Below are 16,574 nucleotides of genomic sequence, written 5' to 3'. Positions count from 1 at the left end.
GTTGAAGCCTGAGTTTAAATTTATCTTTCGGAAAAATATATAACAAACAAAAAAGGCTTCTAGCAGCAATCCTCATTCAAAAGCAATCCAGGAAACTACTCGTTATGTGGTCCAAGTGTTATTAGTCAAATGTGTGAATGAATAAATATACTCAGAAAAACCAAGTGAATATTTTCATAGAAACGTAAAAAGTTAAGATTTATTTCTTTACCAGTAACAACTGGAATCAGAGACAGAGAGCCTACAATCATACATGTTGCTAGTGTTTATTTAACCACAGCTCAGTTTTCTTGATATTGTGACCATTCAGACAATTCAGACTTTTTGAACAAACAAAAACAATGACGGATCCTGTCTTCAGAACATAGTCAAATAAATACAACTGCAGTAATAGTAACACCATGTAACATTAATAGGACCACGACTGTGAGCAACAACATGTAACAGATTCTGACACAGCACTTACAACTTAGTCTTTTCTTTGCAACGGCTGCAAATTGCACTTCAATAAACAAGTCACAGCATGACACTGCAGACACATTATTTCACGACTCAGTTTTTACAAAAAGTTGTGATAAATCAATTTTTTTTTTTAAAAACTCTCAATAATGGATAAAGTTTATGAATACTGTTATTTTGTGACCTTAAGTTAAAAATCTTTAAATAGGATTTGTACTGTAACAAGAGTACTTGAATTTGTAACAACTGTTAGGTTTAGTATCAAGCACAATAAAAACAAATGTGGTTAGGACCCTGATTTTATATGCGTACATATATATATATATATAACTGAACAGGGGACATTGTTAAACATCTTTCCTGTTGTCATAAGCTGTCAAAAAAGGCAAACCTAAATCTAAGGCCAATAGGCAACAAAGGCAGATAAAAGAAATATATATATTTGCTTTTTATGTCCAAAAATAATCCCATAGGTGTGGTTTTAAAAAAGCAAACCTCATTTATGACATTGTTATTTAATAAATAAGGTTAAAGATATGTTGAGATACTTAAAAATATTAAAAACCCTGGTGGAAGAGCATGCACAGCCAGTATACACACCGTAAAAGAAACAATTAGCATTATTTTAGCTTCACCTAAGAGCAGACACACATATGAAAAAGTGCTCACAGGGTAATACAGGCAATGAACAATCCAAACACTGGATTCTTCCTGTGGCTCACTCGTTTTAGTGGTGCATAATGTTGGAAGACTGACGACTGCAAATGGCGGCCGGAGTAAAAATGCATAACGTCTGCAGTCACACAAACATTGGGGGATTTAATATATATATGTTTTGGCACGCTAAAAGAAGGCTCTTGGCAAATACTGTGGGATGTGTGCTTGTCTTAGCAATGACGTGATTCGGACCAAGACGTGAGGGAAGGAACCAGAAGCACAGGTGACCGGAAACTGTCACACACTCTGACGGAACTCCGCTAAGGACACTTGGCTCGAAAGATTTACTGCAAATGGGAAGAAGGGAGGGAGAAGGAGAGAGAGAGAGAGAAAAATCACATTAATTTAAACAGTCGCTGGATTTGTGGGATAAACCTGACAATAAAGTAATAAAGCAAGAAAAAGACAAGATATATGAGAGGAGTGAGGTGTACTCTACGTGCATGTTTCAGTAGTAAGTCAGTAGTAAATACTTGATTCATAATTTAATAACTTGAAAGAACCTTTGGCATCAGTGTGATGATTTGATTCGACATGAAAGCAAAACGGAGGATTTTTTTGTGTTTTTTTTTTAATACAGAAAATGTGGCATTTGACCAAAATATATTACAACTTTGTTTCTGACTGTCGAGAAGAGCTCTGCTTTCTTTAGCTGGTTTCTCTCTTGTAACCCACATACTTTGCAATTGACACTGATTCGTATTAGTCACAGGTTGTGCGTGAATGTCTTTTCTTGCATATTGACTGCCCTCTGGAATCTAATCTGTCTAACCAGATAGCCTTCACATATTTCTGTCATAAAAAGAGAAATAGTGTGGACGACATAAAACAATATTTAGCGGTATGAGTATGTCTGATTATAACTAAATGGCGAAAAAAACCAAGGGATTTGTGTTCAAACTGATAAGTGCTTGTGAGATCTGAAGTGAAGATGAAAGAAGGGCCCGATCTTCCAATGCCCTCACTGCAGAGACCTCAACCTTTCGGTGATACAGCTCCTGACTTACTCGATGGCTGGCAGAGGCTCCCTTGCCCTTTGTTTTGGCCTTGCCTCCTGCCGCTGTGGCACTGCTGCGCCGCGCCTGCTCGTGGTCAAACTCCAGGTCCTCCAGGCGCTGCGTTAACGCCAGTTTCTGCTGAATGGCCATACGCAGCAGAGAATTCAGCGTCTTCTTCTCGTCCTCCGCAGCAACCAGCTGCCTCTGCATGTCGTCCAGCTGGGTCACATACTCGTCACATCTGTGGGGAAACAAGAGTCCAGACGGACACGGGAAGGGTGAATAAACTCTACTGCCAGAAGGGGGAGCCGTTTGCTTTGGTCCCCTGCTGCAAACATGTTTTCTCCATTCCCCAGACAGCATTTTCCAGATGGGAGGATGAGTTACAGTGGAGTTAAGTGTTACATCAGACTGTTCCCACAATGCATTGCGTGCTTCTTTCTCATAAACACACAAAACAACGGCAGAACTCCCACCGGGGCTACGATTTTTGCAGAGGTGCCAAATGGGAAGAATAAAGAATACACACATATTTTTTGCTTTGTCTTTTTTTGTTTGCCATAACAAGAAGCCAATTTGTACAACACTTGTGCTCTTCACCATTGGGTCCCAACATCGCCATGTGGCAATTGTTTTCATGTGCCTCGTCCCCAACTCCAAAAAGGTTGGAGCCATGTGTAAAACATACAATTAAAACAGAAAGCAGGTCCTAGATTTGGAGTTACAAAACAGAACAATCAGCATGTATATAAAGTATTTGTCGTACCTGGTGGCAAACATGGCGCGGAGCGAGGAGAACGTAGCAGCATCCTCTTTCAGAGCTTTGAGTTCATTGCGAAGCTTCATTATGGTGTCAGTCACCATGGCCTTCTCACTCTCGTACTTGCTCTTCAGGTTGGCCAGCGCAACCTCAGCTGTCTAAACACAGAGTGATGAGCATTAATCCTGCATCTTTTCACTTCAACTCGGTAAAATGACTGCACCAGAAATAGCTTTCACGAAACTAGACGTTCGATGAGCAACACTGTCAGGAGGCGAACTGCTGCAAAAGCTCAGCGACCAGCACAACACTGTAATTAAACTCCAGCTCAATCTGACTTATTGTTTGTTTATTTACCACAGGAACTTCTTTGCTGTGACTAACATTTTAGTTCATGAGAGTATTTTCTTCTAAAATTGCTATATTCTCCTTTTTTATATGGGCTGGTTTTCCTGTCCACAAATGTTGCATGCTGTGACATGGAAAAAAATAAATAAAAATACTGCACTAAAGTTTTATGCAGGAGCATCAGCAATTCATTTGATGATCTTTTGTATTCAATTATTTAATTTGCAATGGAAATAGTTTTTCAAGGAATCCTGCAAATAGGTTGTTAAAAACCCCTTTCAGAATAAAACAGATATTTCCTTCTCTTGCCCTTTCATGAAACCCAAAAGAGACTCGATGTTGTTGAGATTAGGACTTTATACGGGGACACGGCAGACATTTCACACTCTTCTGACCTGCTTGTTGGCCTTGAGCACAGCTCTGAGAGTGGCGATCTGTTCCCTTTTGGTGCTCAGCAGGGACTTCAGCTTGAGGATCTCCTCCATGCAAGCTTCCTTGTCTTTGTCTGCCACCGCGCTCAACTCCAGATTGGCAAGCCTCTGGTGTGACAGCTCTGTGGTGCGGTCCACTGCCTGCTGCAGGTGGCGGATCTGGTCCCTGATGATGGCGACCAGGTTGTAGATGTTCATGGGTTCCGGGCGGTGCTCGTGGGCGCGAGCGGTGGCGACTGTACTGCTGGTAGTTTCTGACTTCCCAGCTTCAGTCTCGGTGATCAAGCCATTAGTAAGAAGCAGAGACTGGTTCTCCTTCCCTTCTTGCCAGCTCCGTACGATGGCCTTGCCCTTCTTGTAGTAGTCGAGCATCACCCGGTTCGGTGTCTCGTTGTTGCACATGCACACGTGGTTGTAGAGATTGGCCAGCTCTTCACTGAAGGTGATGAGCTCATCCTGAGCCACATTGAGGCTGCCGAGTGATTCTCCCGCAGCCTCACTGACCAGACGGAGCTCCTTCTCCAAACGAGCCACCTCCGCTTTATCTGCCTGGCTTATCTTCTCCAAGGACGACAACTTTGATCTCAAATCTTGCACGTCGCTCTCCAACCGCGTCCGCTCGTCTTCATACTGCGTTCGACACTCCTCGTACTGCGCCCTCAGCGTCTTCAGCTCCTGCCTCAGTTCCCCTGCTTCCGACACAGCCACGGTGTATTTACACTGCAGGATCTCCGGCCCGTTTATGTCCAGCTCGTAGTAGTCGCCATCGTCATGGCTGTCCCTATCTTTCTCACTATCCAGAGCCGACTGGCGCTCCTTACTGGCATGAAGTTTCCTCATTGCACTTAGGTTTTCAGTCAGTTTGTTGACGGTTTCCTTTTGCTCAGACACTGTACCATAGGCCTGTTCCAGCTGCTTCTGGTTCTCCTGCAGGGAGTTGATCAGGGCTGCCTTCTCCCTCTCCACCTAATGCAGATATAAAGATTTTTTCACTTAACAGAACCCGATCAAAACAGGATTGGCACAAAAATGGAATCAAGGCATGGAATGCTGCACTTGTGCACGTCACAGATCTCTTACCTGCCCGAGCTGTTGTTTAAGTTTCTGTATCTCTGAGATGTTGAGCTCACTCAGCAGGTCATCCACCAGGCTCGGAGCTGGCATGAAGGCCTCTCCCCTCTTGCCCCCTGCGGATCTGTTGTCTTCGTCACTCTCACTTGCTTTAATCAATCCGTTCTCAAACCCTCTGATGAGATCATCGTTGTCGGGTTCAATGACAGCGGAGGGATCGTCCTGGAGTTTGGGGCTATCGATGGACATATTAAAAGTGCTACTGAACACTGAGCCGCCGATCGTCATGTAGTGGGAAAGCTCTTTGCGCAGCGTGGATTTCTGCTCACGCTCTGTCTTAATAGTCTCCAAAGCTTCTGTCAGCTGCCGATCGGCGATTTCTCTCAGACGCATGGCCTCCTCCAGCTGGCTGTGGAGACACTGGGAGTCCTCCTCCAGACGGCGGATCTCATGTTTCAGACATTCAAATTCCACCTGTGTAGGTGATCACAAACATAACACAAGCATGGGAAATTAAGAACAAACCAGCCAAATGTCACAAATGATAACATTTTAGGCATTCATTTTCCTAATAGTAAAAAATGTCTGAGGATTATTGGAGAAAAAGTTTTTGATTGGGATTTAAATTGCATCAAAAGCCAAAACCTTAAGAAGCACATAACCAGATCACTTTGTAGGAACATTGGAAACCAAAAGCAACAACTTGAGTTGTTTGACAGGTAAAGCCTAGAATGCCATCACAATATTGGTAAGACAATAAAGAGTATTGGGATCAACTTGACTTGAGTCTCACCTGGTCCTGTCGCAGCACAGACACTTGCTTTTGGAGAGAGATGTTCTCCTCCTCCAGCTCACTGTAGTCCTGCAACTGGCGAGCCTCCCGAATCTTATACTCTCTAATGTCATCCCGCAGCTGAGTGCGCTGCAGCTCTGCCAGGTCCGAGTTCTGCACACAAGAACAAAAGGAGGATGAAGGATGTGTGAACTGGGAATCGATCGCCACTTTCAAAACATGTAGTGATGAGCAGTTTGCAACAGGACAAAGGTCTAATCAATGTGAGTGAAATGAGGACCAGCATGTCTGCATGTTTCACATACCACAGGGCCAAGACCTTGGCAGGCAACCGTAACGATGGCAGGGCGACGACATGGTCCACTTACCAATCCATGCCACAGAGAGCCCCAGTGGAGGACATCCTTTGTGTCACTCGCTGTGGGCCATTACGTCATCTGCCCCTGCTGGGCTCAGTGCAACCTTGCTTATGGGCCTTCCCCTATTACAAGTGCCAACTTTGTCACAACCCACACCAAAGACTTGAGGTGAAATCTGTTTTATCTCACTCGTTGCCATTTCAAAACGACCTTCAGACTTTTTGGGCAGCAACATGAAATTCTGATGATTTTCAACACAAGTAAAAGGGAACGACAAGTCACAGCTTCAACTGAAGATGATTAATAAGACATTCAACGTGGTCAAAATGAAGTTTTGAGAGTGATACGAGTAGAATTTCAAAAGACTTCACAATGTACACCTACTATAATCACTATTATTTATCATTACCTCTCTGATCTCCAGGGCAATAGATGACAGGCGATCATTCTCAGCTTGTGCACTGGAGAGGGAAGCTTTGGCCTGCCGGAGCTCATTCTGTAACTCAAGCACCTTCTGCCGGTACAGAGCCTCCTTACTGGCAGATTCCATAATCAGTGACTCCTCTCTGCTTTCTCCATCTGCTGCCACCTTCCTGTGAGTCGTGTGTGCTTGTCCAAAGGCCTGCGGAGAGACGGACAAAGAAATAATGACAGAGCCTCAAACAGAAGATTAATGAATATCCTTGTTTTTCTTAAAAACATGCAACTGAGTTGGGATGGAGTAGCTTCCTGTGTCTTTTTCACTCATAAATACCCAAGACCTCCTTTCACTAGCTTTATCCAAGACTTGACTTATGCCGTTTAGTATATTATAGAACAGAAAATGGATTTAAATAATTATTGCCAATTCTTATTGCATTAAAAAAAAAGAGACTTACTTTACAAGCTCTGGTCAAATAAAATGAAGTCTGGATGAACCAACTTCCAAAAACATTAAATCCAATACAATAGAAGTCCAAATAAAGTATTGACGAATATTTTGGGCCTAAATTTGATGTGAAAACCCTTGTAAAGTACGCAGTGTCTTGGAAATTGTAATGGGTTGGGGGGGGGGGGGGGGGGGGGGGGGGGGCATACAGTGTACAGTATCACTAGTTACTGATACAAACTGGTAATGTAACCGTCAGTCAGAAAACGGATGTGTGCAGCCGTCAGTCATCATGAGACCTGATCAGAAGACTGAAGGTAAGAAGGAAATGTGATAAAACATCAGGCTCAAAAACCTAAAGAAGCAAAATAAAAAAGGAACCATGTACTATCATGAGATATCAGGCGAGTGACTAAAACAGTGACTCACTTGGTGCTGAACCAGTCATCATCCAGCTTAATGTTAGAATGTGGACATAACCCACCCTCAGTATGACACTAAACATAAGTCATACACTCACTCACAAGAAATACAGTTCTTCATTTTGACTTAGAAAGGACTGTTATTGAGTAAGAATACACAAATTTTAAACGACCACGCACCAGTTCCCATTTGCTCACTATTTTCATACATTTATCACTTTCATACGTTTGTAGCCTCACGGCTTGGGATGAAGTTCCACTCAGTCTGTCGTGTGAGAGACTAAGAGCACTGGCTGAGCTGCGGAGCCACAAAAAAGTACACTAAATTATTAAAGCGAGAGCAAAGAAGATACAGATAACAGACCGAAAGTAGCACCCACAACCATGGAAAGAAGCCACGATGGAAGTTCCTCTAATGACTGACCAAAGGCTGCAGAAAAGCTCAGATTGTAGCGAACAGAAGGGGAAAACCAGACTTCCCTCCTGACATCTAGTCTCATTCACCCACACATTGAAATCCCAGCAGCTACGACAAATGTCAGTCACACCAAAGGCCATTTCCTTTCCGAAAGGAATGCAATTCAATAAGATGTTGACTGGGATTAACCGAGCGCCATAATGAAAGTCCTGTGATAGGCTGGTGACTTGTCGAGTGTGTACCTTGTCGTTTGCTTAGTGTGGAAGAAGTGTTAGTTCCCTGAGCATCTAGTTTAAATGGGGCGGGTGCACAAGATGTAATGAATGCAAAACGATGTCTGCCAACTCCAGCAGGTTCAAAGTGATGATCCTTTGCTGGCAATGTGTATTAACACTACTTTGGACGTAGTTATTAGACACTGAAGGGACCCAGAGGGTAAAATACAATCAACTTATTTGAAAGTGAAGACAGGGAAGCTAATATGTCGATTAAAAAAAAAACCTATATAACGGTGGATTCTGAGTTTAGTTGACTTATAGTATATGCTTGCCATTTACGTGTTTTCTTCTAAAGCCAGGTCTATTTCCTGTTAAATTTAGAAGGCTGAACCCTGACAGAAGCTCCAGATGTTGCACGTGTCTGATCTTCAGGCCTCAGCCTTTACATACCAAGAGCAAGTGAGGGCAAGTGACCAGAAGTGATGCAAACTCATGGCCCACCTTAATCCCACTGCTTAAAAATAAAGTAATAAAACGTGGTTATGCATCCAACGGGTTTTATGCAAGAGTGAAGGATTTACACTTTAAGGTACCTAGATATTACTGATGGCAAAAATGAGATGGGTTAGGTTCAGATGAGAAAACATACTAACCACCTCATTGAAACGTAATGACAGTCTGATCAATCGATCAGGAATGTTTATTCTCGACTGATCCGTTAAAAGCAATAAGAGCCACTTAAGACTTAATTGTATCTAAGATATGAGAATCTATTGTCCCCTGGGTGCAGCAGGAGTCTGTGTGCGTGGCTTGGTGGTCACTGATCACCTCCTTCAGCTGATCCAGCTCCTGGCGGACCGCCTCGTACTCCGTCTCTAGCTCATCGAACCGCTGCTTCAGCTGCTGCTTCTCCTCCAGCACCGCCAGCCCGTACTCCGCCGCCTGGATCTTCTCGTTGCTGGTTTCACGGAGCTCCCGCGTCAGGCGCTCCACCTCGGCCTGGAGCCACTGCGGCCCGGCTTCTGTCACCAGGACCGCATCGGGATACTCCCGCTCCTCCGTAGACATGTTGGCGAGCCGCCGACTCCCGGCTGTAACGGGACCCAGCCCTGAGCGAGCAGGACGAGCGGCCAGAAAACCACCGAGACCCGCCGCTAAATCACTGCCTTCTTTGTTTGAACCGCATCGCCGGAGCTCAAACGGCGTTCAGTCCCCGGTGTGTTTCTCAGCCCTAGACTTCGACGAAACCCGATTGAAATGGTGGTTTTGTCATTCTCGTGCACTTTCTTCAATCCCTTCAAGAGGCTGACAGAGGAAACTTCTGTTGAGATCATCGATTGGAAAAAGCTACCACTGCACGGCGTTCAAATCTTCCTGTCCGTGACGGGAAATGTAGTTCAAAGTCAGATACCGGTGTAGGTACCAGATCTGTCCGGGCTACCAGATCGGTCCGGGGCGGAGTTCGTGCAGGCGCCTGTCGATGACGTCACATACTGTGATTTACGGCGACTCCATATGGACAAACTACATTACGGGATTCATTGATGAATAGATAGATAGATAGATAGATAGATAGATAATTACTGTTACTTTTTGTTTGACATATTTTTGTATAGTTTTCATTATTAACATACACACACCTGGACAAAATCTTTGGTACACCTTTGTTAATCAAAGAAATACCCACAATGGCCAGAGAAATATCTTGAATCTGACAAAATTAAAAATAAATAAAAATTTAATGATTTTTCCTCCTTGGTTGTCTCCCATGAAGTCTACTTTGGCTCAAACAATGACGAATGGTGCAATCTGACACTGATGTACCTTGACCTTGGAGTTGATCTTTAATTTATTTGGGTATTGTTATGGGCTCTTTTGTTACCATTCATATTATCCATCTCTTTACTTTGTCATCAGTTTTCCTCCTGTGGCCACGTCCAGAGAGAGTGGCTACAGTCCCGTGGATCTAAAATTTCTGTATAATATGTGAAACTGTCATCACAGGAGCATCAAGCTGCTTGGAGATGGCCTTGTAGCCTTTAGCTTTATTATGCTTGTCTATCATTTTCTTTCTAATCTCAGACAACTCTCTCCTTGACTTCCTCTGGGGACATGGTGTGGACCACGCTAAACATGGACCAAACAGCGCAGTGGCGACTCTTCACCCAGTGAATAGGCCGACTGCAGCTAAAATAAATATTTCATTCATACAATATCAGAAAGATATTTGTTAAGAAAAGTTTATTGGCAAATATGCTGAAAACAGTGACACATTTGGACCTTTTTTGAAACAGTGACAGAAAAAAAAGAATACTACTACTACAGTACAGTCTGCATGAAATCTTTGCATAGCTGCCATCAATAAGTATGTGCAATGAAATAGATACAAGATTTTCTAGTATGACATGCATGTACCTGGGGTGCAGTTTTTAAAAGGCCAACCACATCCAAGGCAGGTGTCGACGGTGTACATGATGTAGAACATTTCCCTGTAGTTCACAGAGAACCTACTCCATGTGCAAACACCTGTGTAAAACAAAATGTCAGCCAAAAGAGCACATTTCCTTTGAGCTAGTTAAAACATCTATGGCTTGCACAGTATTAAAGTAATATTGCACATTATTGTGCCATTTACTGAAGTACTTACTGTCAAGCCAGTGAAAATGAGCACGCCTTCTGAAACTTTCTGCAGATACAGCGTCTCTGAAGGTGGTACACACCAGAGCCAATGTTTGGAGAGCTTTATCACCTTCCTGCAGTACCACTTCTTCAAGGATGTCTGTGAGCACACAAATATGTGTCATACAAAACTACATTTTATACACATAACAGTACCTCATGAACAAATTCACGGCCTTGATCTGTAATAATCCGCTCAACCAACCCAAAGTCGAGCAGAATATTTGAGATTTTTCTGGCCACCTCTGCCGCTGTTTTGGTGTACATCGACTTGGCCACGACCCATTTGGTGAAGAGATCTGTGGCCGTCAGTATATATCTACAACATAATGTGCAATTTGTTGTAAATGAATAGCATCTTTAAATGTCATTTCATTTATAGGCAACAGCTTCTACCTAAAATATTTACCGTTTTCCCTTCACAGTAGTAGGAAGAGGACCCATCAAATCAAATCGTTCTGCAACTTTAGGCCAGACAAGTTCATGTGCATTTTGTATTCATTATTTGGAAATTGGTCAAGGAGTTATCCTTTTCAGAGAAGCTTTTTCAAACTACTCAATGTTCATATGTCATATTCACTAAGTAAAGTTAATATAACAGTCTCTCAGACAAAGTACCGCAGAAAAAAAACTTCTTTTTTTTTTTTTACATTAATATATGTCTCAGAGATTTGTGATGTATATAAATGAAAAATAGGACTGTTATACATTATAAATACATAAAGCGTGAGTGCATTGTCACAGACGGGACGCATACTACATTTGCATTCTTCTTATAGCAATCACATTACGTTGGCAAAAATCTACATTCGCACATTCCACATGCAGAATTTACAAAAGCCCAGTGATGGTGTTGTTGTCACTCTGAGATTTCCTTTTTAAACACCTCTTCTGCTGTTAAACTTCAGGTGAGGGTGATGACCCCAGAAACACCCAATGAGGGCTTCACCAGTGAATGTATTTAAAGGAAAACTAAACAAAGCCATGAGATGAGGACTTTCACATGACCAGAACAATCTGTCAGTAGATCAACCATTTTTTTGTACTTCACCTGTTTTTTTCTTACCACATTCTTTAAAATGAAAAGAATGTTTTATACTGTACATGAAATGTGAACCTGGGGCTGTTGAAGTAGCAAGCAATTCCCAGTGTGCCGTCAGGTTTTTGCACCTCAAGATGTGAGAAAAACAAGGTCAAACATTCTCTCCAGGGACAATCCATTGACTTAAATGCATTTCCTGTGAATTCACACACACACACACACACACACACACACACACACACACACACACACACACACACACACACACACACACACACACACACAGTCAGCACTGATGAACCCGGCGCTGACTGAAGAAGAGCAGTGGGTGTTGTATATCACAGTTAAACACATCTAATAAAAGCTGTCTGCGCGACCTCGTTTAATCAAACAGTCTGACGGTGTGATTCAAACATCAGCTCCAGAGACACATTCAGCCAACACAGTGAGACCAGCCCGCCACGTCCAACGGCGTCGGAGTCTAAATCTCTCTAATGCTGCCCACTGTGGGAGAAAAATACACCCACTCCACCCACTCCTTCGTTCTCCCGCTCTGCCCTTCTCTGCTGATTCACGTTAAAAGCAACTGCAGTTCAGCTCCAACACCCACAGCTGTGCCATAATACGTAAGTGCCACTCAACCTGGACTCTGAGCCCACGCACTCAAATGCCGACACTATTTTGAGGATTCATAAACAGCTGTATAAATAGGTGAGAAAAGAAGAAAAAAAAAAACTTTCAGTGTTCAAAAAGACATATGGAAGGAAAAGCCATTACTGAGTTCACGAAGGCTACCGCATGACTTTTAGCAGCGTCTTTACCTGAAAGCCTTTTCAAGTGTGGCTTTCGGTGGATAAAGTAATTATTTTCTTGCTGATGAAAAAGAAAAGGAGAATTCTAAGTGGTCCTTCAGCAGGTCTGGTTTCCGCTTGTTGAAGTATCTTCTCTACAACAGCGGAGGAATGGACCAATAAGTATGGAATAAACAGAGTCGGACTAATCTAATCTGACACACTTTATTCCACTAACCATTGAAAATGTTTAATCACTTTAAATCAATTATAATACTGTAGATTTGAACTGATGACTATAGATACGTAACTAGTGCACAGACAAAAGGTGCTTTTCTGCGATTTGTATCATTGAATCACATCGTGACACATTATATGTCAGGCTTCATGCAGGAAGTGGAATATTATGTTGCTTTACTCCAATAAAAAAACAAGTTGTTAAGAGAATAGTCATCCATCTTCTATACCGCTTATATCCTATTCAGGGTAGCTGGAGCTAATCCCAGCTGACTAAAACCATCTAACACTGGACAGACGCCAGGCCATCACAGGTAAAGAGAATGATCACAAGAACAAATCTAAAAATCAAGACAATCTTTTGGTTGCAGAGTGATGACTTCAAGTTGAGCTTCGGCTCCATGAGACGCTTTCTTCACTGCTGCTTCCTCCTGTTTTATGTTAAAGTGCTTATTTCTTGTGTTTTCGCACTATTTGTGAAGCACAATATATATTCTGATGCTTGTATATGGTGTTTCGGTGGCTGGACAAGTGTGAGGTCACATTCACCTTTAACCTTTGACCTTTAAACCACTAAAAGTCAGTTGCAGTGAAAGGAAGTAAATCTGTATGAGGGTTCATACATGTACATTTATAAATCATTCATGTGCATAATTGATAAACATGTACCATATGAGGTTACAAACTACATATTTACAGCTGACACAGAGGGCGGTACAGTTACCCCATAAACACGAATAACTACCGTGGTGTTTCAAAGACACGCTAAAACTCCCACTCGCATTAAAAAGTCATAATGTGACCCACTTAACCTCTCAACAAAAAGATGGGGCAACTACCCTGAAATTCATATTGCATAAATTAGCATACATTTGCTCTATTTCTCTTTAAACTCCTTTTCAGCTTCTCCCCTTTTCCCTTCCACCATAAACCCACTGAGCAGACAGTATTTAACCCTTTGAGGATGTGAATAATTTCTAGAGCAATGAATAAATAACAATTCCTGCTGTAATAAATTAATTGATTTTTTTGGGGGGAGAAAATTAATGCTGCTGTCCTCTCCTTTTCACTTTGTGATGTGTTTAATAATTCTTTAATCTTAGGTGTTTTAACCAAGCAGGCATTTCAGAGCTCCATCTGTAAGCATCTATAATTAATCCTTTCCTTCCTTTGCTCCACTCTGCAAAACTACAGCATAAAGAGAAACTGCTCTTGTTTTCTTTCCTTCATCATCATCAGCTTCGTGAACAGGCAGGAAAAACATTGCTCTTCTATCCATCTCCTCCAGTGTTTTATTTCTATGTGTTTCTATCTCCATATCTACCTACTTCCTGCCTTTTAACATTCAGAAACGTGAACCGGTGCTTTTCGGGATCATGTTTGTTCATTAGCGTCTGATGTGGATTACTACGGCAGGGACACATCAAATCAATAACTCATCACTCAGTCTTTGTCCGCTGAGCAGTGGTCATTAGTGGAGTGGACAGTCTGTGTCTATAAAGAGCCTCGTTCAACAAGGAGCTGAGGACGAGACAGATGCAGACATTAAAGCCCCCATGGGATCTTTGTGGAGAAAAGAACATTTGGGAGGCGACGTGTGAGCAGCTTGGCAGAAATCGTGCCCTTTCACCTTCAAGGAGAACCAAACACTTAAGGACAGATTTCCTTTCTTTTTTATTCAGCGGGATCTCATAGAGTCTGAAAATGTATAATATAATGCGAGTTCTTTATAAAACACAAAAAATCAACGTATAATAAAGTATGAGTGTTACTTTGCTTGTCAAAATATCTTCTTGTTTAACCTTATGATACCAATTTATCAATATATGTGATTGAATCTCAATAAAAGAACAACAATCCTTTCAGTGAGAAGATACTCCAGTCTGGAGTTTTCTGCAGAATCAGCATCTACGGCTTGGATGTGGATGATGGAGTAACCCAGCGGCACGTTTTCCAGCACAGTGGCCTGAAACGGGGTGCTGACAAAAATGGGGGCGTTGTCATTGACGTCCAGGACTTGCACGGTGACCAGGCCACTAATGTTGGAGGGCGGCGGTCGTCCTCCGTCCTGGGCTCTGATTCTCAGCATGTACTCTTTGTTGGCCTCATAATCCAGGTGGCTCACCAGGTCCATTTGACCTGTCTGAGCATCAATGTAAAACTGACCCCGAGTGTTTCCACTCATGATGCTGAAGTGAACCACAGCATTGCTCCCTCTATCCCGATCCGAGGCAGTAACCTGCAGGATCTCTGTGTTAGGGGTCATGTCCTCGGGCACCTGGACCACGTAGCGTTTCTCACAGCCTGGTGGCACTCCGAGTTGTGACGGCTGCGGCTGCTGAACAAACTGAGGACTTCCATGTCCCATTGACTTTTTCTTTTGTGCTTGTTTGAACAGTTCCTACCGTGAACATGCACATCGTACTGGCTGGTGAGGAGGTGCCTGTAGCCAGAGTCAGCGCAGTCCGACACTGTGTACACGGTGAAAGGGTTGGATCGCAGAGTATTACACTTTAAGGAGTCCGAAACAAACACAGTTCCCACCGCGGCGTCGGTCTCCAGAAAGCGCTCGGTGAATTTGGGAGCGAGGACCTGATCCAAAGCGCACCGTGCGCCCCGCTGGGCGCCGGACACCGGCGTCCCCGGCCCCGCATCCTCACTGATGTGAACCGTGTAACAGCGCGCCAGAGGAACCAGTTCACACCACCACAATATCACCAACAAATCCCATGTAACGAAGTGCATCGCTCCTCAGTTAGTCTTCAGCGGCGCGGGTATTTCCGTGGCTCCGAATTTCTTTTTAAACTTTCCACCTGAGAGTTTGTCTTTGTTGCAGAAGAGCCATGCTCTTCCTGCGGGCACTCTCCTCTGCGAACTCCGGCTGGACGGAAGAGGGGAAGCTGGCAGTCACCTTGGCCGGAGCGGATCTCTCACATGCGCGCACTCACGCTCAAGACGCCGGCGACAACAACAACAACAAAAACTCCAGCAGCGGCTGCAGCTCCGACCCGTCCGCGAGACTCTGCATGAATGAGAAAGATGGCTCCTGCTCCGCGCGAGCCTCCAGGGTCCTCCTCATTAACATAAAGCATGTGTGTGTGTGTGTGTGTGTGTGTGTGTGTGTGTGTGTGTGTGTGTGTGTGTGTGTGTGTGTGTGTGTGTGTGTGTGTGTGTGTGTGTGTGTGTGTGTGTGTGAGAGAGAGAGAGAGAGAGAGAGAGAGAGAGAGAGAGAGAGAGAGAGACGCGCTCACTTGACAGTAAATGACAAAATACTGATAATATGTACTGAATTACATAATCACTGTTGCATTGCTCGAATTGTAGTCAATAACAAGAAAATGTATTGTTAAATAAAATTCAATTAAAAGTACTCAGGAACTGCTCAAGCTGTTGAGTGACTGTTTAAGCACAATTATTTGTAATATTATTATTATTAACAGGCTGATTCAATGCACCCCTAAACCATACCTACGTTCAAAACATATTTCCCAGAGGTGCAGTAATGTGTGTAAACAAATATCCACTTTGGTCAACAAATATAGGCATTGAGTTTAAAAAGATAAACCTGTTGGCAACAACACGTGCATGAAAATAGATGAAAAAGCTTTAAGTTTAACTCAGTTTGTAAACCTTCTCAGCAGCACCTTATGGTTTCAAAGATAGGAAAGTAGACAAGAAGGTGAGGATTGTATTCAAGTATGAATAGAATGACATACAATGGCATACAATGCTACTATTAAAAATAATTCTTCGTTAAAGTAATGTGAGTATTTATATTTCACCCTCCTGTATTCTAGTCAATTATTGTTTGCCGTCCATAGAGCGTGGATGTTATACATTCCTTCATTACACATTCCCAAATAGTTTACTCATTAACTGGGAAGCGTGTAAGGTTTCAGTGGTTGTGCCACTTTTAGAAAAAGCTAAGAAATATAACTTGTCTGGAATAAAAGGTATTTCATA

General features: G+C 42.9%; 1 protein-coding gene across 1 annotated transcript; it reads right to left on the bottom strand.

Moving 5' to 3' along the window:
- Positions 1-175: 175 nt before the first annotated feature.
- Positions 176-9,319, bottom strand: bicd2 (bicaudal D homolog 2). The gene is made up of 8 exons (XM_080461671.1): positions 8,691-9,319; positions 6,346-6,558; positions 5,578-5,730; positions 4,794-5,258; positions 3,678-4,679; positions 2,941-3,092; positions 2,184-2,415; positions 176-1,463 (listed from the first exon to the last, which is right to left on the bottom strand). Exons 1-8 carry the CDS (start codon positions 8,928-8,930, stop codon positions 1,461-1,463), a joined length of 2,460 nt encoding a protein of 819 aa, XP_080317797.1. The 5' UTR covers positions 8,931-9,319; the 3' UTR covers positions 176-1,460.
- Positions 9,320-16,574: the final 7,255 nt, after the last annotated feature.

Source organism: Lipophrys pholis (genome assembly GCF_963383615.2).
Source record: "Lipophrys pholis genome assembly, chromosome: 4".
NCBI classification, from domain to species: Eukaryota; Metazoa; Chordata; class Actinopteri; order Blenniiformes; family Blenniidae; genus Lipophrys; species Lipophrys pholis.
This window is presented reverse-complemented; position numbering and strand designations above follow the sequence as displayed.

Coding starts and splice junctions, on each gene's coding strand:
- bicd2 (XM_080461671.1), bottom strand. CDS start 8,930: ATGTCTACGGAGGAGCGGGAGTATCCCGATGCGGTCCTGGTGACAGAA. Junction 4,680..4,793: donor TTAAACAACAGCTCGGGCAG/GTAAGAGATCTG, acceptor TATCTGCATTAG/GTGGAGAGGGAGAAGGCAGC. Junction 2,416..2,940: donor CGCGCCATGTTTGCCACCAG/GTACGACAAATA, acceptor GTTTCCCCACAG/ATGTGACGAGTATGTGACCC.